The 21,550-nt window shown below is 57.6% G+C and overlaps 1 protein-coding gene across 3 annotated transcripts in view; it reads right to left on the bottom strand.

Moving 5' to 3' along the window:
• The window catches only part of AGAP3 (ArfGAP with GTPase domain, ankyrin repeat and PH domain 3), a 153,678-nt gene that overhangs the window by 61,533 nt on the left and 70,595 nt on the right, over positions 1-21,550 (bottom strand). For 2 of the 3 annotated variants that reach the window (XM_064445301.1, XM_064445300.1), the window contains exons 7-9: positions 17,247-17,374; positions 6,728-6,883; positions 2,586-2,678 (exon numbers count right to left, since the gene is read on the bottom strand). In XM_064445301.1, the coding sequence (XP_064301371.1) occupies positions 2,586-2,678; positions 6,728-6,883; positions 17,247-17,374 (377 nt within the window). Of the gene's footprint in view, positions 1-2,585; positions 2,679-3,969; positions 4,108-6,727; positions 6,884-17,246; positions 17,375-21,550 lie in introns of those variants that run through there. The other variant, XM_064445302.1, reaches the window with a different exon arrangement.

Genomic DNA, 21,550 nt, shown 5'->3' with positions numbered 1-21,550 from the left:
TCCTTTAGAAACAAAGCTCTGTGCCTTCCTAAGATGCTGTAGCACAACTGTTTAATTCAAGCAGCAGGAGGGCGGCAGTTTCAGAGTGCCACAGTATCTCAGGAGACAGGTCACAGCAGTGCTCTGTGGCCTGAGCATTGCCCGAGGGCCAGCAACTCCAGGATGGTGTAACACAGTCAGTCAGAGCGCAGGGAGGGAGAGCCATTTGCATAAACTGGTGCCTACCTTTCTGACAAGATACCACCTCCCCCAGTGTCAGTACACGTTCCTGTAAAGAGACTGCCAGGATCTCCTCTGCAAAGTCACCTCCTGCAGCTCTGGCTATGGGAGGTGCCAGCCCTGAGCCGGGCATGGACCCAGATCTCTCAAGGTAACATTCTGCTCCGGGCTCTCCTGGCAAGCTGCTGCTGTGCAAACTGGTCACTTCACTCAGGTCCTGAACCAGACAAGTAGTTTGGCACCTACTTCTTCTTGCAAAGCACAGGAATGAGGTGCAAGCTTTGTTTTGCAGACCTTGGCCTTTGCCTGTCTCAGTTCTCCACCTGTTCAACATGGTAACAGCACCGCCCTGACTCCAGCAAGGAACGACTTAATAATCATACTAAAACACTGCGATCTCCAGCAGACTGAACAAGGCCAGGCCCAGCTAACAACACAAAGAGACACACGAGCAGGTAAAGAAACCGTCTTGCCCCGCTGAGCGAAGGGAAATCCTGGAAAAGGCAACCCGAGGGTCCAGAAACCAAAGGCCCTGGAAATGCTCTCACGCCCAGACCCGCTGCAGTCAGCAGCACTGTTCTGGGGAGCCAAGCCAGGCCTAGCTCAAGGCTCCAGTTGCTCTGCTCTCAGCCTCCCCTTCCTCACAGCAGCACAGCTGCCCACTGCTTCCCCGCCTGCCACGCTGGGCTGACTCAAAATCAGAGCGCACGGGCGCTGCCGCCACAAACCAACTGCCCACCGTACTGACTGGCAGCCGAAGGGCAGGAGGCAGGGCTTGGGCTGCGCACCTCACAGCCCGCTAGGCCAGTGCCAGGTGGTGCTGGGGCAGGCATGCCCATCGCCTCCAGCGCACGGACCCTGCTGGAGGGTCTGCAGGGGCAGCCAGCTTGGAAATGAGAGGAGCGGTGTGGGCAGAGGGGCTAGTGCCCCAGCAGCAGGAGCAGTGGAAGAAACAGTTAAAGGAGCCTTGATCCCTGCCTCAAGCAGGAGATTAAAAAAAATTACCTGTGTGGCACGAAGCCCCTTCCCGCTGTGGCTGTGCAAACCTTTGGCTCTCTGGAAACAGAACCCCCACGTGCGAGACCCCACAGCCCCTGCCCCAGCACCTGGCATTGCTTCCCCGGCCGCTGTTCCCCTCCGGCCCCAGAGCCGACCTTCAGCACGCTGCCCTCCCAAAAGCAGCCCTCCTTCCAGTGCTGCTCCACTGCACTCCCCTGTCAGTGGCACCGACAACAGCCCTTCGCAAACCCTTCACAGTATCAGTGCGTGTACTGGCAAGGGCAGGAAGCTTCGGGAGCTCCGGCAGCGAGCAGGGTCTCTCTCTTTTGACCCACCACCCCATTCCTCAGCCAGCCTGGCCTCACCGACTCCTTCCTGGGGATGTCCTTCCCCAGTGAATCCTCAGCATGAAACAGTACCAGGGAGACAGTACCTGTTCGGGACGCAGACCTCTCACCCCACTGACCAACAGTCCCGTGACGCGGAGATGTAACTGGCCCTACGCGCACAGCAGCTCAGCTCTGGCATGTGTAGGCAGACGGGACAGAAAGAGGCCAGCTGGGGCCGTGGGAAGGAAAATGGATTCAAAACGGGGCACAGGGTGAAAGGCAGAGGCACAGGCAGGTGCTGCAAAGCAGCGTATGGATAAGCCTTGCCAGTAGCGCAGGGAAATCCCGGTAGAAACACTGTCCAGCCAATCCACACCACTTGGCTCGCTCAGACATTACCCACCGCTGCTTCCCAGCTGATGGACATGGGGGCAAGCAATGCGCAGGGTCGGTTCCAGGCAGCGTGAGCTTCCCTGGAAGCCAGGAGGCAGAAGCTGAACATACTGCTGCCGGGGCAAGTGGGTGCCTCCCTCTGATTCGTGACGGCTCACGGCGCGAACACTGTGCTCGCTGCCCTTTGCCACTGCCCGTGCCGAGGAGAGCCCCCCCGTCCTGCCGGAGGGCAGGCGGGCTGCCGCAGAGCAGAAGCAGGAGCAGGACCAGAGCGGTGCAGAAGAGGAGAGGAGGGGAGAGGAGCGCTGCAGCGGGGGGCTGCAGCTGGGGGTCGGGGAGCAGGCGCGGGGCACGGATGCCCTCTGCTGGAACCGCTTTGCCAGCCGGCCCCAGTGGCCCCCGCTCCGCGCCCGGCACCCGCACACGGCACAGGGTCCACGGCAGCACCCCCGGCACAGCACTCCTCGGGTCCAGGCAGGTGCGCGGCCCCCAGGGCACCCGGTCGGCCAGGCCGAGGGGCGCCCAGCCCCTCTGCGCTCTCCCGTGCCTCGTGCCCAGTGAAGGCACCCCAGACCACACTGTAAAGCCTGTGGCACCTCCCCAGGGAGCCTGCTCTTGCACGGGGGTAAGGGAGAAGGATCGAACCTGCTTCATGGGAATGGCCCGCCCGCTGCCGATACTGTCCGCTTTACACTCCGGCACCTTCTTCTCCCGCTCCGGGTCTGCGCCCTTTCGAGACTGGAAGAGAAGAGACACAGGTCTGTTAGAGACAGGGGCACAGGAGGCAGAAATGCATGGCCCCACCATCCCCAGTGGGCTGCCAGTGCCAGACCACTCTCCCCCAGGCCAGGTCTCCCAGCGCATGGAGCAGCCAGCGTCTCACCCGTCCCCTCTAGGGACACTCCAGACCCAGCCTCCCCCCCACCTGACCCCCAGCAAGCTGATCTTTCCCCCCACAACTGCAAGCAGAGCTGTCCTAGCAGAACGGGGCTACCTCTGACCCGCCCTCCCACGGGGGCACACAGGACATGGCGACAGACAGAAATGGCATGGGATGCAGGTGGAGCATGGATGGAAGCAGGAGAGGCTAAGGCAGTGAAGGAACTCACACCTCTACTAATCCAACAGATTTATTCTGTTAACACACTTGCACCATACAAAGTAGCACAGGTCACTGGGCAGAGATACCAGCCCCTTACAAAAGAGCATGGACAATAAATATCTATCACACGTCTAGAGAGTTGAGAGCAAAACCTGCCAGCCCCCGAGGGCGGCTGTGATGAGAGCAAACTCCAATAAATACAATATGAAATATACAGTCTGTTGAGCAGAACTCATTCAAAGTGCTTAGGACAGAGGAAAATATCAAGTCATACACGGCATGGAGCACAATCAATACATTCAGAATCACAACAATGGCAGAAGGGCAGCGGCAGCGTCTCTCTGGAGCGTCCTACACACCCCCTCAGTCCGGGAGCGCCCCATGTGCTTTGGATCAGAAAGGGACACAAGCCCCACGCGCCTGGGACACCGATTCACTTGCTTTTGGGCCCAGAACAAAACAAAGAGATTGAAAGAGAAGAAAACTAAAGAGACATAGATGGCTGCTCTGCTGCGAGGAGGAAGAGGAGGAGGAGCAGGAGTCCATGCAGGCTGCAGGAGGTGCAGTAGGGAGGAAGGAGCTGAGTGCTAGCGGCAGGCGCTAACAGCAGCTCCCGCAGGCAGCAGCAAAGCGTCTTTTGGCCCATCCAGCTCCACTCGCTGCTGTCGCCCGGTCCCGGCGGGTCTGCAGGTCTTCCCATCCCATGAGGGTCGTCCGCCTGGCATCCCCGAGCATGGAAAGTGCCTAGACAGCATCCAGCAGGCCCAGAAATGTCCCAGCTTAAAGTGCAGGCGCAGGCCGTCTCAGCGCTTCCTAGACTTTACATTGGGGGGATTTAAAAGGCTCCTGCGTGTCTCCGAGGGGGGGACCCATGCTGGCTGGAGGGCGGGCGAGCCTCTAATCTTAGATCAATCCCAGTGCCCATCCCTTATCCGGCCCTGGAGAGGCAATGAAAAGTGAGAGAATTTGTACAGAGGTGCCGTGTGTAACCACCTGGATCTTCTAATTTGGAAGGAGTTGGAAAGGCCTTTTTGTTGATGAAAAGTTGGAAACAGTGGCACATATCTGCAAATATCGAAAGAATAAAGAGTTTGGCAAGTTATACTCAGAACACGGACACGAGTCTGTCAGCGATGGGCGCCAGCGGACAGGCAGACAGACAGGCCACGGAGCGAGGCGCCGGCGGCAGCAGCAGTCGGGGTTTGGGCTCCAGCTAGCGGGGACAGGGTGGGCGCCTCTCGGGCAGAGTCTGTCTCCACCTGGTGGTCTCTGGCACGCAGCCCCCCGCCTCTGCGGCAGCGGGGTGCGATCCGGTGTGGGGAGCAGGAGGGGAGCAGGAGGGGAGCGAGAGCAGGAGAGGAGGAGGAGGAGAGGAGGAGGAAAAGGAGGAGGAGGAGGAGGAGGAGGACTGGACGTGAAGGAGCCGGGCACAGTCGGGACTGGGGCTGCAGCTGCTCCCAGAGCTGAGCAGAGCGTGGCCCTGCCCAGCGCTGGACCTTGGAGAGGCCCATGCCCACCTGGGCCCACCTGGGGGACCCCGCAAGGACAGGGGCTGCTGGCTACACCTACGCTGCCCGCCTGGGAAAAGCTAGCGGCAGAAAAACAGCCTTCCCTCCTCTACTCTTCCTGGCCCTGTCCCACTGCGGGAGGAGGTGTCGGGAGCTGCTGCTGCTGCTGCCACGACCAAATGGGATGAAGACTTCAATGTGAGTCATGTATGTGCACCAGCACAAGAGCAAGCGAGTGTGAGCCCCAGCACCACGGCGAGTGAACGCAAGCCCAGATGAGCACAGGTGAGCCCCACAGCGAGAGTGAGCAAGCTTGAGCCCAGGATGATGCAAGTGAGAGCCCTAGACAGATGATGGCGTCCACAGCAGATAAGCATAAGCCCCACAGCAAGCCGCCCTCCGCCTCCCCCCATGAGCGTGTGCCCACACCAAGTGAGTTGAGCACGGGGCTCCAGGAGGAGTGAGAGAGCGTGAACATGAGCCGACGGCGAGTCCAGCACCCATCGGCACGCAGGCGAGCAGAAGGATGGGTGGCAGTGCATGAGCGCCCACGTGCACTGGTGCACAGCAGCAAGCATGAGCAAGAGAAACGGCGGGGAGGGAGGAAAAGCATCCATCAGCACTGAAGTGCAACAGTAAGCATGACCATCGACAACAGGAGACCTACAGGGCATCTTCAGGGAGGCGTGAGCACACAGAGGAGGGGAGGGCTGGTAAGGAAACAACCATGCGCCAGGACCAGTGGATACGCTGCTAAGCGCGTCGTGTGCTGGGAGGAGGAGGCTGGCGGAGGAGAGCCTACCTGCCAGGCAGCACAGGGCGTGGGGGCGAGCACGTGCGCCGGGGAGGAGCTGGGAACACGTGCATACGGAGCACCGGGAGGGGTATGAGATGCAAACGGTGGTGAGCGCACGGGGCATTCAGGACATCACAGCAGATGCTTCCAGGATGTCAGAAGCTGGGGGAGATGGGTACACTGCCACCATGAGGAGTTGCGGGGACCTGGGATGCCAGCAGTGCAGTGAGAGGGATGGGGCGTGGGACAGTGTGAATTTACGTGGTCTGGGTCCAGAGCAATGGCAGCTGTTCACACAGGGTAACACGGTGCAGCACGTACAAGGACTTTGTGGTGGCCAGTTCCACGGACAGCAGACACGGGTGTACTGAGCAATGGTGGCTGGAAAGCACATTTAGATGGGGAGGAGGAGAGAGGCCTGAGCCCAGCACATTTACAGGGGCACCAGGAGGAGAGGAGCACATTTATATGGGGAACAGAGGCTATCTACGCTAGACGTGGGGACTAGGAGTATGTGCGCTAACAGCAAGGGGAAACTCGTGGGCTGTGCTATCAGCGAGGGTAAGTGTGTGGGCAGGACTGTGTGCACGCTGCGTGGACGGGAGTGTGCATGGTGTGAGCGCGTGCTGAGAGGCAGGCTGCAATTCAACCAGCAGAGATAACAGCTGCAAACGTACCCTGCACCACCTGGCGCCCACGGCTTCGCTGGCTCCCTAACGCCTCCCCTCCCTCCAGGCCCCACAGCAGTTCCCAGGCGCGCTGCTCAAGTCACACAGACGCGGGGTTTGGGTACTGGAGCGAGTGGGGCCCAGTGTCAGGTGCTGGGCTCTGCACAGCGCCGCCTGGCACAGCACAGCTGGCACCAAACAGGAGGCCCGGGCGCCCGGGGCTTAGTGCCACGCTCGGGGGACAGGGCCCCAAGGAGAGGAACGGCAGAGGTCACTGGTGCTGCGCACACACAAAGTGGAGCTCTCCCCAGTAAAGACTGGGGAGCTCGGCTCACGCACATGCACACACGCTATATGCACACACACGCGAGTGTTCCCTGTGCACACCCCTACGCGTGCAAGGAATGGTTTGCTCTCAGGCGTTCCCCCATGCACACACACACCAGAAGCAGCTCTGCACCACGGTCCCTACACACGCAGAAGGTTCCCTCCCTCCCTGCTGCACACACACACTCCTGCGGGGAGACCCCCCACGCACGCGCTCTGCGCCCCCTGCGACCCGTCCCTGCCTGGCCAGCACAGCAAGGTTCACCTAGAGACTAGTGCATGAAAGCCTGTGGGGCGAGACTGCTGCGGATCCGATCCCTTCCCCTCTCCTCGCCTGACCCTCGGCAAACGTACCCCGAAGCTCCTCCAACCCCAGTGCCACTTACCGTGAATATGTTGGAGCGCCGCTTCGACTGCTTGCGGATGGGGGTGGGTGTGTTGGAGGCAGCGATGGTCTCAATCCGCAGCTCCCTCTGGCTGATGCTAGGTGTGGAGGGCACAGAGGAGGAGTAGTCACTGAAGGCTCCTCCACCATTGGTGGCCTAGGGCAGAACAAGACGGGACAGTGAGAGACAGGCAGCTGCACAACAGTGGAAACGCCTTCCACTTGTGCAGCCTCCCCTCACCGGGGGCAAGGGAGTGCAGCACGGGACTGGGACAGGGAGACATCCTGCGCCATGCACTGCTCCCGCCCAGCGGGGGCCTTGGGAAAGCTGATTCCCTTCTTTCTGCTTTAGTTTTTCCACTGGTAAAATGGTACAATTCTGCAATCGACAGCAAAGAGCAGCAAGTGGACAGGGGCACCTGAGTGCTGGCTGGTGGCACAGGGAAGCCCTTCCAGCCAAGGGCTTGGAGCAAAGGCACGGGGCAGCAATGAACCACGCAGCCCTGGATAGCAGCAGCCCCTCTTCTCGGAGGGGCATGGCTGGGGATACTTCCGAGAGCTCCCTCTCCAAAATGCAGGCCCGGTGCAGCTGCCCCTCAGTCTGCTGGTGAGAACCGTCCCCTCCACAGAGGCCGTCGGACATGAAGCTGCGAGACAGCCCAGAGCCTGCCCAGCTCCAAGCCCCACTCGGTCCCTTCCCTGTCTCATGATGACAGCTGCAATACCAACACGGGTGTGCGTCCCTGTGCCTCAAGCCCTCCTCACCCTTCTAGTGTCCTGAGCACAGGGTGCCACAAGCCACGCGCTATGCAAAATGCATCTCTGCCACTGGTTTGAGGTTTACCCAAGCAGACCCCACGGGTGGCACACACCTCCTGTGCCTGTGGACCACCGTGGCCCACGCTGGGAACATGCGGGACAACTCACTGCGCCTTCGCTAACTCGCTCTGCTTTAGGGAGAGGGTAAGATCCACCCATGCCGTTTGTGCAGCCATCTCAGTGACGCTTTTCTTTCAGGCAAGTAGCTGCTCACGCCCACTCTGCTCATGCGAGCTCTGCGGGCAACGGCCTGGAATGGAGCTTACAGGAGGGCCCAGGGAGCAACACCTGCACAAAAGCATTTCGGATCTGCAGCCCAGGACATCAAACTACAATAAGGCTTGTGGCAGCCTGAGCTCTCTTTGGCAGTTCTGCTGATCTCTGAATTTCAAAAATATATTGAAGAAGCTGCCCCTAGAAATCCAGGAGCACTTTGCAGGGAGCAGCCTGCCTCCTCCCGGTTCGCACGCTCACAGAGCAGCAGCATCTGACAGCCCTGCGACTTCCTCCACTCCCACCTACTGCTTCGAGCAGAAAGTGCAAGCACATGCGGGATGAGGATCTGCCAGAGGTGCTCAGTGGGAAAACAGCCGCGTGCACATGCCGTGCCCAGCAGGATCCGAGCCTTATTCTGACACAAGCAGTCAAAGAAACATTAGAGGTGTGAAAAGAGGCTTAGCAGGGCCAGCCTCTTAGAGAGGGTGCAACTTTCACTCAAGCTGTGACCGCCTCATCTTTTGATGAGAGAGGGGAGAAGACACAAATAAGAGAACTTCTTTGAAGAGAGGGAAGAGCTGTCCAAGGATCGGCCCAACTTCCTCCTCTCCGAGGCAGAGCAACAGACTTCTGACTGAGGGCAGCCAGGTGTGCCACAGGGAAACCCTGCTCCAGGGCTCCGAGACGGACCTCCTTCACAGCCACATTCGGGGAGCTGATAGCTGCTTCTCGAAGTTACAGTACCCGTCCTTGCCCGGGCTACCGCAGGCTCCAGCGCAGCTCCACGACAGCTCGCCTGCAGCACAGTATCTGCTGCCTGAAGTCAGAGCAGAACACCCTTCGGCAGCAGAGAGGTGAAGCCGGTGGGGAAGCATGCTACCCTGACAAAATGCCCTTGCAGGTCACCACCTCCAGGTGGGTCTGGAAGACCCTAAACCCACGCTGGAGACAGGGCAGCACCAAGCGACAGATCCTCTGAGCCTGCCCAGCTCTCTGATGGCTCAGCGAGTGGGGAAAGTACCTTGTACCGAAAGGGACTCATCAGGTTATGCTCCGACCTATGTCAGCCTCGCAGCACGCGTGGCTCGAACCGAGGAGCTGGAGGCCACGCAGCTGCTGTGCGGCTTTCGGAAAAGCCTTGCTGCGAGCAGGCGGCCTCCCTGCAAGGTCAGGACTCAGACTATCCCAAGCCTGCCCAGAGACAGGAAAGCTTTCCCAGGCTGCTCTTGGGGAGATTCAGATTGGACACGAGAGGGAAATTTTTCACAGTGAGGACTGCCACCATTGGAATAATCTCCCCAGGGAAGGGGTTGACTCGGCCACGTTGGACACCTTCAAGATTTGGCTGGACAGGGTGCTGGGCCATCTTGTCTAGACTAGGCTCTTCCTAGAAAGGTTGGGCTAGATGACCCCTGAGGTCCCTTCCCACCTGGCATTCTGTGATTCTGTCACCCTGAAACGCAGAACGAGTGGGAACCTGGCCTGCTTGTACTTCTCTGCATGTAGAAGAGGCCAGGCACTCCATCCAGAGCAGTGAATGCAGCCAGGGAGCTTCTCTGGATGCTGTCCAGCTGACGAACCCTGGGCTGAACAAGGGAGTTCTGCTGTCATGTCCCAGGGGAGGGGGAACCACTAGGGACATGGAGAAGCAAAATAACATGCCACCCCGCCAGTGACTTCTGGACCATTAACAAAGACAGCTCCTGCAACCTTCGATTCAACACTGCATGAAGTGTTCTGCAAACGCTGCGAGGAAGGCACAGACGCAGAAAGCTAGGGCTACCAAGTCAAGGAGAATTCGCTGAGGCAGCTCAAGTTTAGGACCAGGCATAACAATGACTGTACAATTAGCATTTAATTGATACATAATGTGTGAACCACGTCAAAAAAAGAAAAACATTCAAAGTGTGAGGGAAGAGATGGCCGACGCTGCAGCACAGAGAACCTGCTACCCCAGAGGGTGAGCCAGGCAAGGCTGCCAGGAGTCCAGAAACCACTCCGAGGCACTCTCCTGGCTAAGCTCTGGATACTTCAGTAACCTTGTCAGCACATTTATGAAGCTACAACTGAGGGAAGGAGTCAGCTCAGAAGAGGCTGTAGAGTTCGAGCTCCTGCCATAGCAGCTGGGACAAACCCTACGGATGTTATGTGATGGGTGCTAAAGCTCCTAGGAAGAAATCTTGCTAAACTGTGTTTGTATTTCACATATTCCCTGTAACCTTATTTGTAATTTTTGCCTGGCCAGAATAATCTTCCTTAGCCCCTAAGTTTGCCTGGTGTTGAAAACAAGTCAAGCAGCGCAGCCTCCAGCTACACAGGCAACCCTGAGCCACCGCACTGCCCAACTGAGGCGGGCTGCTCTCAGACTTGAGCAGGGATCCAGGGATCCAGAACAAGTCGCAGGGGTGTGGGAGAACCCTGACAAGACGACAGGTCTGGGCAAATACCTCATTTTTGCTCCTGGCAGCTATTTTGCTGATGCACCTGAACAACCACTGGTGATCACTGTCAAAATCTAACAGCGGAAGCTGAAAACTTAGTAAAACACATGCGGGAGAAATCCTTCCCATTAGTGTGTAATGGGTGGATATTGTGAACTTCAAAGAATACTGGTAGTGCCATAGGGTGCCGGAGCAGGGAGGAACTCAGCTGAAGTTAAGATGTAGTAACTCTTGGCATAAAAAGGCATAAGGCAGAACAAGGAGTGAAATTTGGGAAGAGTCCTGGACGGCAGAGTGCAAACAAATAGCAGCCACCAACTCAGCGGCTGCAGAGGAACAGGGAAGCAGCCAGAGGAGTACAGGCCGTGAAATGGAGGGCATCACGAGCCGAGCGGGCTACAGGACACAGGCTTCCACGAGGAAATGCAAATGCCCGTTCCTTCAGCTGCCAAGACACATGCGCTGCCTGAACTCTGCTGAAACGTGCTGCAACAAGCAGGGAAGCGCTCGCTACCGAGCACAGGTGAGCTGCAGTTTGTGTCTCATTTCACTTGCAAACTGTAAATTTCCAGTCCTTTCATCTGCTCTCTTACTAACGTCTCAGTAAATGTACTTCCCGGTGTCACCAAAGAGCCTGTGCAAGACCGCAGTCCAAGGCCATGACAGCGAGGCCATGACACTGGGCAGCCCCGCACCAGGGGGGCGTCTGAGCAGGGCCGGGCATGGCCGGGCACCCAGGCAGCATGGCGGGGCCCAGCAGCAGCTCCCAAGGCCCGGGGGACTACTCAGTTCACTCCACCAGCCAGCAAAGCTCAGCGTGGGGTGCCTGTGTTACCTCCCGCCAGCTCCTGGGAACGAGTTCCCTGGCAGAAAGACAAACTTCCATCCCACAGCAAACAGGCAGTGGTGACTCATCCCACAGCCCGGGGTACTCCTAACGGCATCTCTGAGTCCCTGAAGAAAGACGGAGAAAGAGGTAGTGGCAGTAAGGAAATCCAGTGGAATAGCTCTGCAAGTACTGCAAGCACCCACTGGCCTGAGAAACTCCCGCCCACACCCTGCAGGCAAGGGACAGGCAGCTGCCAGGAGGGAGCAGGGTGGAAGTCAGGCCAAGCTGAACAACGGAGCTCCCAAACCCATCTAACCTGCCTGCCCGGTGACGGGTGCGGGCAGGACACGGGCCAGGAGAGCCAGAACCCGCAGGCAAGGAAGAGCTTTCCCAGGGGGCTGCAGAGCCCTAGGGGATTGGAAGTGTCCTTTCAAAGGGGTGCGGATCCGCATCCCTCAAGCCGCTGGGAATGCCCAAGGGATAGACCTGGCGTCCCCAAGGGACCATGCAAGACTCCCAGGGCTGGCCTTGGCTCCTGCCACGCCAGAGGACCAGGGAGATGCTGAACAGGGTACTCAGGGCCAGACATAACAAGCATGTCTGGTGCACTCATGAGTGCTGTTGAAATCCCTGGCCACAGCTGACCTGTTACTACAGCTCCTGTCCTCTCTGCCTTGATGGGAGCAGCGTCCTCTGAGGCACCAGGCACTGGTGCGGAATAAAAGCAAAAGAACCCCCAAAATTCCAAAGACTGAAATGAAACCGGGGCCTTTGGCTGGTTCAAACACAGTTTCATGAATAGGATCATCCACTGTGCAAGGACACCAAAACACCTCACACAGCCCTGTGGTCGCAAAGCCCTGCCAGTCTGGGAGCCTGGCACAGTCATGAAGGTTTGGAAACCAGCCACCACCTCACACCAGGAGAAAGTCCTCCAGGCAGATGGATGACAAAATCACCAGGGTCCTCCGGGGTCTCTCCTCTGCCAGTATTTGCGATAGACTGGCCAGATTCCCAGGAGACCAGAGAAGCAACGGCCATTTCCAAAACAGTTAAGTTTGGCTCAACTAGTAGCATCAAACTACTTCCAGAAACGATGTCCCCAGAACTAGGACAACAGACAGGACTGGACCCCAGCTCCTGCCTGCCGTAAGCAACCCTCTGCAGGGACCAGTTGTTTCCTTTTCCAGAAGACAAGTGCCGCCTTCACTGACAGCCCCAGAAGACAGAGCTGTCCCTGCCCGTACGGGCCAGGAGACCAGGCACCGAGCAGAGCGTCCTCCTCATCTCAGATGGCACCACTGTCCCGCTGGGCACAAAGATACGAAGGAAAGCAGACCTCAGCTGTAGCTACCGGCAGAAGGGAAGTGCGACGATCCAGAGGGAAGGGAATGCTGCTGCTAACAGCGGTCAGAAAGGCAGCCGGCTAAGCAGAGCGAAATGCTGTTCAAGGTGCCCTAACTGCCTGGAAGGGACAGAGCAACACCGCCACCACACATGGCCAGCAGCTGCAGGCAACACTCGACACCCAAAACCAGGCCCTGCAAGGACAGAGCAGGGTTCAGGCTCCCAGAGGCTCCTCCTGGCCAAGCACTCGAGATGCAAATGCCGGTCCCGCTGTTGCCACAAGCAGTACTGAGAAGAAAAAAGAGAACCTTCTGTCCCAGTGTGTGTGTCTTGCCTGCATACACCAATACCTAGCTGCGGTACAAGGCAACCAAAAGCTCCTAACTGAGTTCTTTGTCTGGCTTCTTTCCATCTCATCTCCATGTTAAATCCTGCGTTCCCAAACCCTTCCTTGAGATCCTTTTCCCTGAGCCAGTTCCTGCTCTGCAGGAACCTTGGCAAGAGCCCCATGCCCTCAGGCAGGAGAAGACAGAACACAGCACTACCCTGCAAAGACCTTGTCACTCTCTCGTTCGTCCCTCCTGACAGTATACAGTCTGTCCACCTCCTCCCAGGGCTGACCGAAAGGGTACCTCTGTGCCAGGAGCACAGGACACCTCCCAGGAGCGAGGCCACCATCACCAAGCCCCACGAGAGGCTCCGGCACTTCTACAGCCCAGACCTGGAGAGCAGCACCCAGCAGGACTCTGGAGCTCTCTGCACCCAGTTGCCTCCTGCGTTAGGGACAGCGGCTCCAGCTCGTGCTGGCGGCCATGCCCTCTGGTGTGTCACCGCCACCACGGCGCAGTCGTGAGCTTCTGGGCTCTTTCGTATCCCTGCTGCAGTAACCACCTGGTCACTGTGCTCACTAGGGTGTGTGTCCTCCCGCACGGGCAGCAAGCCCGTATGCACCAGACTGCGTGGGCTGCTCTGCCCAGCTCCATGTTAGAAACATCAGGAATCAGTGAACCTGTGCGTCTCAAGGCCAGCTGGATTTTCTCTGAGGAGAGCGGGAAGCAGTCCCAGAACCTCACTCTTGAGCCCAAGCGAAAATGGGGAAACACTTTACAGCATTTTACGATCACTCACCATTCCATGACTCTATTTTTAGAAGTGCTTTCTGTAATGGAGAGATGTGTAAACGCCCCAGGAGAGGTCACCACAGCAGGTCACTGGGAACCAAAAGGGTTAGTGGTTGAGCCACAGAAGACCCAGGGAACAGAAGTTAACTTTGATCCTCACTGTGACGTCCAGGTTTGCTGAGCGCAGGAGGGACACAGCATTGGACGGGCACAGAGAACGAATGGGGGAGAGAGGACAGAGGGAGGAACCTCCAGAAGGACATGGCCTGTCATTATCGCTAACACTGTTACAACCCAGGCAATCAATAAATATTTCTTGCTTAGAAAGGCCTCCCAGTTAGCTGCAGTTTCCTGTTAGCTGCGTTACTTTCCTTAGGGCCAGGCTTGTTTAATGTCTTTATCAATCATCTGGGCGAGGGGATCGAGGGCACCCTCAGGGAGTTTTCAAATGACACCAAGTTGGGTGGGAGCGTTGATCTGCTGGAGGGCAGGAGGGCTCTGCAGAGGGACCTGCACAGGCTGCATCGATGGGCCGAGGCCAGTTGGGTGAGGTTTAACAAGGCCCAGGGCCGGGTCCTGCCCTCGGGTCACACCAACCCCAGGCAGCGCCCCAGGCCTGGGGCAGAGGGGCTGGGAAGTGCCCGGCGGAGAAGGCCCTGGGGGTGCTGGCTGACAGCCGGCTGGGCATGAGCCAGCAGTGCCCAGGGGGCCAAGGAGGCCACCAGCCCCCGGGCTTGTGTCAGCCCTGGGGTGGCCAGCAGGAGCCGGGCAGGGATGGGGCCCCTGTGCTCGGCACTGGGGAGGCCCCACCTCGAGTGCTGGGCTCAGGTTTGGGCCCCTCGGGACAAGAAGGGCCTGGAGGGGCTGGAGCGTGTCCAGAGAAGGGCAGCGGGGCTGGGGCAGGGTCTGGAGCACAAGTGTGCTGGGGGGCGGCTGAGGGGGCTGGGGGGGTTTAGCCTGGAGAAGGGGGGGCTGAGGGGAGCCCTTCTCGCTCTCTGCAGCTGCCTGAGAGGGGCTGGAGTGAGGGGGGGGCTGGTCTCTGCTCCCAAGTCACCAGGGACAGGGCGAGAGGGAACGGCCTCAGGCTGCGCCAGGGGAGGTTTGGGTTGGGTGTGAGGGAAATGCCTTCCCTGCCAGAGGGGTCAGGGGTTGGCACAGGCTGCCCAGGGAGGTGGGGGAGTCACCGTCCCTGGGGGTATTTAGAAGACGTGCAGATGTGGCACTTCAGGGCATGGTTTAGGAGACATAGTAGTGTTGGGCTGGTGGTTGGACTTGATGATCCTAGAGGTCTTTTCCAACCTTCATGATTCTCTGATTCCCTTAACAGCTCTGGTTTCACACCAGAACTATGTAGGTCCCCCTGGCAAAGCCCCAGAAGCACAGCAAGGTGCTGAGAGTGAAGGTCCTGTCTCAGAGCCAAGGAGCCAGCGTTCACCTCCGCACATTGTCTGCAAACTGGGCGGAAAGGTACTCTGCAGGAAGGAGAGGAAAGTAGGGAGGTTTCTGAGCAAAAACCTCTAACAAAGTTCACGACACGCAGTTAGAAACCTCTTCCAATGCCCAAACTTTGCTTCCCCATGGCCAGCCTTGCATCCACCCCTTCTGTTCTAGCACCTTCTTTTCTTAAAAAGTTTTCCTTTCACAGCAGTGTATTTTAGAGCGCAGAGTTGGTCCATTTCAGCCTTCGCTTTCCTAAGCTAAACAAGCCAAGTTCTTAACCTCCGCTTGCATCAGGGTTTCTCTCTTTTCCCTCCCGCTCGCTTTTTGCTGTTCCTACACCAGTTTCAACGCATGCTTACATGAGCAACTGGAATCCGACTGAGGAGCCTGGTATCCCCACACCCCTCACACGGGGAACACGTTTTTACCTTCACTACAAACGTGCTGCCCAGCACAGCAAGTGCCATTAGTATGTAATTGTCAGGACACTTCTCATATTTTGGACATTAAACAAAGGTATTAGAGAGGTGCTCAGCTCCTCCCTGAGGAACACTGCCCGTGGCCATCTTCCGTGCCACTTCCACCTTCCAGTACAGACTGCCTCTCCTTCCCAGCCAGTCTTTGACAGTTTACAATTTGTCTGCTAATAAAATCCTCAAATTACCAGATATACTCAAATTTGCATTTTCCCTGGATTTTGCTCTCCACCTAGGATGCCTCCTATTAAACTTCCCAAAAAGCACCCATATCCAGACATACTTCAGGGCATGGTACGGCTGTGCATGGTTTGCAAGCAGCTGTGCTCGCTCCGCTTGCATCCCAAGCTTGCTGGACGCAAAGAAGCCCTGATCACAAAGCTACGTAGCTTCATCAGGGAGCTGCAGCTGTCAGCAGGGCCTGGACTATTCGCTTGCACACAGAGACTTCACCTGAACTTGCTGGTGTCCGGGTGACCCGGGGCACCAAGGAGCTGACACAGGTCTCTGCAAAAATCTGTACACACCTACTCATAGCCCCAGCTTTGGAAGCCTATGCAGTCAGGTATGAACTTCATGTGGGTACTTAAAAATTACGTAAGGGTCCAGCCAGTGGCTGCAGACAGTACTCAGGCTTGTACAGGAACAGTCCTCCCTGTGGCGGTGTACCAGAAGCCCTCCCGGGGCTGGGAGGCTCAGATACACCCCAAGGTCCAAAGGCAATCCCCTTATGAAGAAAGTGTCAGTCCGGCGGAATTTATTTTGCTAAACTTGCTTTGCATTTTCTTCAGTTTTATATGCTCCTCTGAGCATATATGTTCTCCTTAGCTACTCTCTTCCTCAGAAATGGTTTCAGGCACTGGTCACTGCTGAGGCAAGGAGGGGCTCACAGCTGCTCTCGCTACGTCATCTTCCCTCTTTCACAAACCCAGCTGCTACGCTTGCTGTTCCTCAGTCTCACAGCACCGCACCAGACAGAGATTTCCTGAAGCCCTTGCTACGGATCCTGTGATTTTCACACGCCAGGTGCTTCAGAGCTGGAATCTGTTGGCCTGACTGCCCCAGAGGAGAGAGGCCTCATCAGAGAGCCAGCTCAGCACTTGCGAGGGTGCTGGAAACCGCAGCAAAGCCCTGACGCAATTAGGCGGCTGCCCAAAGGATCTCCTTCACCAGCCGCTCACCGTGCCAGGCTGCTTTGGCTTCTGACCTGCCCCCCCGCGTCAGTTCTGCTTCTCCAGAGCCACAGAACGAACACCTCCAGCTTCACCATCCTCCCGGCACAGACACCTTGGCAGTCCCTGCCAAGGCAACGCTGTGCCAGAACCGCACTGAGCCCCTCCTCTGTGCTACTCCTTCAATTCACCACTGAATACACCCCTCCGCAAACACATCCCCTGAGAGGCCCACCTGTACATGCATGGAAGACCATCAGTTTCCCACTTCCAGGGGGAGCAGGACCGTGGGCACCTGTGTCCACCCAGGCTCGCCGGCCTGGCCGGGGCAGCCAGACCGAGGCCCCTTGCACAGCCCCCCTGCTCTGCCCTGGAGCTTCCCTGCAGACTGCTCTCGGCTCTGCCGCCGGCGTCTGCAGAAGCACACCACAACCTTTGGAGGCTGTGAGCCAGACCCAATGGTTTAGACATGAAGCTTGACCTCAGGGCAAGCGTCGAGCTGTTCTGGGCTACGGACAGAAGCTCCAGGGTGACAAACGCTCTGCCCTTTCCAAACGCTACTCCAGGGCTGTAGCGCGAGTCTGAAGCAAGGCTAAACGCGCTGCGCAGCGAGTGACCTCAAGGGGTGTGGAAAAGCATGTGGAGCTCCCGTTTCCCACCTGGTTGATGTGAACAGAAGGAATGGAGGCTGCAGAGACAGACGAATGGCTGGGGGAATTGGGCAGGGACTTGCAGGGACCGATGGAAAGCTGTTGTTTCTTCCGTAGAGCCACCACCTTCTGAGCCACTGGAAGAAGGGAGAAAGGGACAGGGTCAGAGTCCAGAAAGTAACTTTCTTCACCAGATTTCTGGAGGGCTTCAGTGAGACCCAAACCCCTCATCTGATTCATGCCAACACCTTTGGCTCAAACTGCACCACCCTGAATTAACAGGGAGCATTTCTGCAGAACACCCAACCTCACAATCCCCGCTGCCTGCCGCTGCCATGCAACCCAGCTGCAAGGGACAGCGCCTGCCCACGGCTGCTGCCGCGGACAGCAGGGCAGGCTTCCCGTGCTGGTCATGCCGAGCTCCCCAAGGCCACCCGCGCTCTTGGGTCTCACACAGAGCAGTGACTTGACGTGGACACCGAGGAGCCACCCAGAGCCCTGGGCTGCTGCAGAAGAATCTCTGGGCAGCCAGAGGTGCCTCTTGGTCTAGCTCCCCTCACGGAAGCTACAGGAGCCCATTACCGAACTGAATAGCCTGGGCAATGCCACCTCCATCAGCCTGGGCCCTTGTGACCCTCGCAGTCTCCAGATGTTCGAAAAACTAGCATGAGGAACAACTCTCCCAGTTCCTGTGACCTCACTGCCTGATGCCAACAGCCCAAAACTGCATTTCAACCTTCCCAATCTCCTACCTTTTCTGGAAATAAACACCTTGACCAAAGATCATGACAGCAAACAAGCTGGGCTGTTGGGGAATCCAGGAAAACAGACTGCCATTCCTAGTTCTCTCTTGCACACTGGCTGGGCACCCCCACCATCACAGAAGGAGGACATGACTGAAGATATTGGGAACATCACACGTCCAACCCAGCACACCTCACATGATGCACCCTTGCAATAAAGGAGCGGCCACATTCTCTTTTCAGGAAAATAGAAGATGGGGCACCATACATGTGGTGTGACTGAACCCATCTGGCAAAGTCAGGTGCAAAATCCTGCCACCTCACAGCTGCAGTGCCATGTCCTCTACAGAGACAGGTGAAGACCTATTGGGCCACCGCTGCTACCTGCTCATCTGATAAAGCTGGGAGCCTGTCCAGACTCCCAAGCTAAGTATTAGTTCCATAAATAGCAGGAACCCCTCCTACAGCCCCCAAACAGACCATATTAACCTGCTGTTTTCCTGCTCCCCTCCCCTCCATCCTCTCCTCTGGCCAGCTTCATCCACTGTTCGCTGCGTAAACCATCTCTCCTTCAAACACTGCCAGGCACGTTGTGAGCTCAGGCACCCCAGCTCTGCAACACCCCTGAATCCCGTGTGTTGGCTGCCCAGGAGAGGCAATACCAGGGACTGGCAACGCTACGGGGACAGGACACGTCCTCTGCTGGCCCCCCTGGGGTCCTGCAGGCTCTGGTACACGCGGCTTAAACTAGGCAGGTCAAAACCCAGCCTGCCTGACACTCCACGTGGTGTTCGGCTGTCTGCACGGAGAAGACAGCCTGGGAGGAGACATGGAAATTGGGCAGGTCTGACACGGGGAGTTCAAACACCCGCATCAGAGGAGCAGCTAGGGAAGGACGAACTCAGAAATCACCCAACAGAGAATAAGACAGGTCAGACCTATTCCACCATGCGAGCCTGCGGGGCTCGTTCTTTGTGCTGCTGAAGCGGTAATGAAAACTACCTGGCCAGACCCCAGACCATACAGCTTCCCCAGCTCTGTGGAAGCGCTGACTTCAGGAGAGCAGCACCCATGCAGCGCAGCTGACAGCCTTCCCCGAGGCAACCAGCCACATCCCCCCAGCCTCAGAGGGCGAGTTCATCAGCGCAACGCAAAATTCCCACGACAGGACACACGGTACCTAGGAAGCGTTTTTCAGGGATGCCACGACATGTAGAAAGCCACTTCGCACAACGACATCTGAGTACCCGCAGCAGACGTCAGACAGTCCCAGAAACCTTATGCGGAGTGGAGTCCAAACTAGACTGGACGTGGCAGGAGAAGGGAAGTCCTGCATGGCCACAGGGAAAGCCTGTTCCCCTTCCAGGGCAGGGGACTTCATGCCGTTCAGGACAGCTTCCCAGAGCTTCACTGGAGAAGGAAAATTCAAGGCAGGAGGTTTTTTCAATTCCAGAATACAAGTAGGTCAAAGTTTAGAGGAAGATGCAAGGTGAGAATGGTCTCTTGAAATAGGGAGGTTGAGATGACCACCAGTGGGAAAAAGAGAGGAGGCCAGAAAAGATTCAGAAAAACTCGCCAGCAATCGCTGTCCTGGGCAAAGATCTTGGCACCGGCTCTGCCTAGTCACTCACACGTTAGTGGTAACCAAGGAATCAACCAGGAGGCCAGCAAGACCATAATGGTGGTGATAAAATCTCACCAACCCCTAACTGAGGCATCTTGAGGCAGCCTTCGCATTTTGCTTGCCAGGCAGAGGTTCCTCCGCTTCTTGAACATCAGCCAGACTTTTTCAAGGATAATTTCTGTCATCCTCTAAGCCAGCACCTGGGAGCATTTGCTTATCGTGATTTCTCCAGTTGTTATAGGCAGCTCCGTGAAGCAGAGCGAGGCCTGCCCTGGCCGCAGGACCTCTGTCCAGATACACTGCTTGGCGTTTGTGTGCCAAATGTCACGTGCGGTGCTCCTGTGCACATCAGCGCCGGAGCATCACATGGCACTTTAAAGCATACCACAGCACTCTGTCCTCGACGTTCTGGGGAAATCCCTCTACAGACACCGCCAGGACTGGTCCGCTCTGGGAAGGTCCCTGGTGGATCGGGTTTGTGTGGCAAGCTTTTGGCAGCAGTGGGGCTACAGGGGTGGCTGCTCTGAGAAGCTGCTAGAAGCTTCCCCCATGTCGGATAGAGCCAATGCCAGCCACTGGCCAAGGCCCAGACCGTCAGCAACGGCGGTGGCGCCTCTGGGATAACGTATTTAAGAAGGGGGAAGAAAAACCCCACACAACTGCAGCCAGGGAGCGGAGCGAGAATGTGCGAGAGGGAACGGCCCTGCAGACACCAGGGCCAGTGAAGAAGGAGGGGGAGGAGGTGCTCCACGTGCCGGAACAGAGATTCCCCTGCAGCCCGTGGCGAAGACCATGGTGAGGCAGGCTGTGCCCTGCAGCCCAGGGAGGCTAGCGGTGGGGCAGAGATCCACGGGCAGCTTGCGGGGGACCCCATGCTGGAGCAGCGGGATGCCCAGAGGAGGCTGTGATCCTGTGGGAAGCCCACGCTGGAGCAGGCTCCCGGCAGGACCCGTGGCCCCGTGCAGAGGGGAGCCCACCTTGAGCAGGTTTGCTGGCAGGACTTGCGACCCTGCAAGGGAGCCACGCTCAGTCAGCCTGCTCCTGACGGGCCGCACCTGGGGAAGGGAGCCACGCTCCAGCAGTTTGTGAAGAACTGCAGCCCGCTGGAAGGACCCGTGTTGCAGGAGTTCATGGAGGGCTGTCTCCCGTGGGACGGACCCGACGCTGGAGCAGGGGAGGAGTGTGAGGAGTGCTCCCCTGAGGAGGAACGAGTGGCAGAGACAATGCGTGATGAGCTGACGGCAACTCCCACTCCCCGTCCCCCTGCGCTGCTGGAGGGGGAGGAGGGGGAGAAAACTGGGAGCAAAGTTCAGTCCGGGAAGAAGGGAAGGGTGGGGAGAAGGTGCTTTAAGTCTTGGTTTTATTTCTTATTACCCTGCTCTGATTTGATTGGTAATAAATTAAGGTAATTTCCTCAGGTTGTGTCTGTTTTGCCCGTGACAGTAACTGGTGAACGACCTCTCCCTGCCCTTGTCTCACAGAATGGCAGGGGTTGGAAGGGACCTCTGGAGATCATCTTGTCCAACCCCCTGCTTGAGCAGGGACACCGGAACGCGTCCAGGCGGGTTCTGAATGTCCCCAGGGAAGGACATCTCAACCCATGAGCTTTTCACTATATTTTCTCTCCCTGCCCAGCTGAGAAGGGGAGTGACAGAGCAGCTTTGGTGGGCACCTGGTGTCCAGCCAGGGCCAACCCACTACACCCGGTGACACACTGAGGACCCTACAGAGAACATGTTGGGGTGGGGTGGCCCCTTATGGAGTCACAGGGCCTCGCACACTCCCCTGTGCATGAACTATGGCCTCTCCGTTGACATGCTCCTGCCAAACCATTCCTCAGAAGCATCGCCTTCACTGCTCCAAAAGGTTCAACACAATTACAGTGGCACCTGCTAACGCACGCGGTCTAGATCCCCGCACGACGCAACCACAAACTGAGCTTCAGA

Source organism: Phalacrocorax carbo, chromosome 2, assembly GCF_963921805.1.
Source record: "Phalacrocorax carbo chromosome 2, bPhaCar2.1, whole genome shotgun sequence".
Classification (NCBI taxonomy): Eukaryota; Metazoa; Chordata; class Aves; order Suliformes; family Phalacrocoracidae; genus Phalacrocorax; species Phalacrocorax carbo.
Note: the sequence above shows the minus strand (reverse complement) of the source record. Positions and strands in the feature narration are given on the sequence as shown.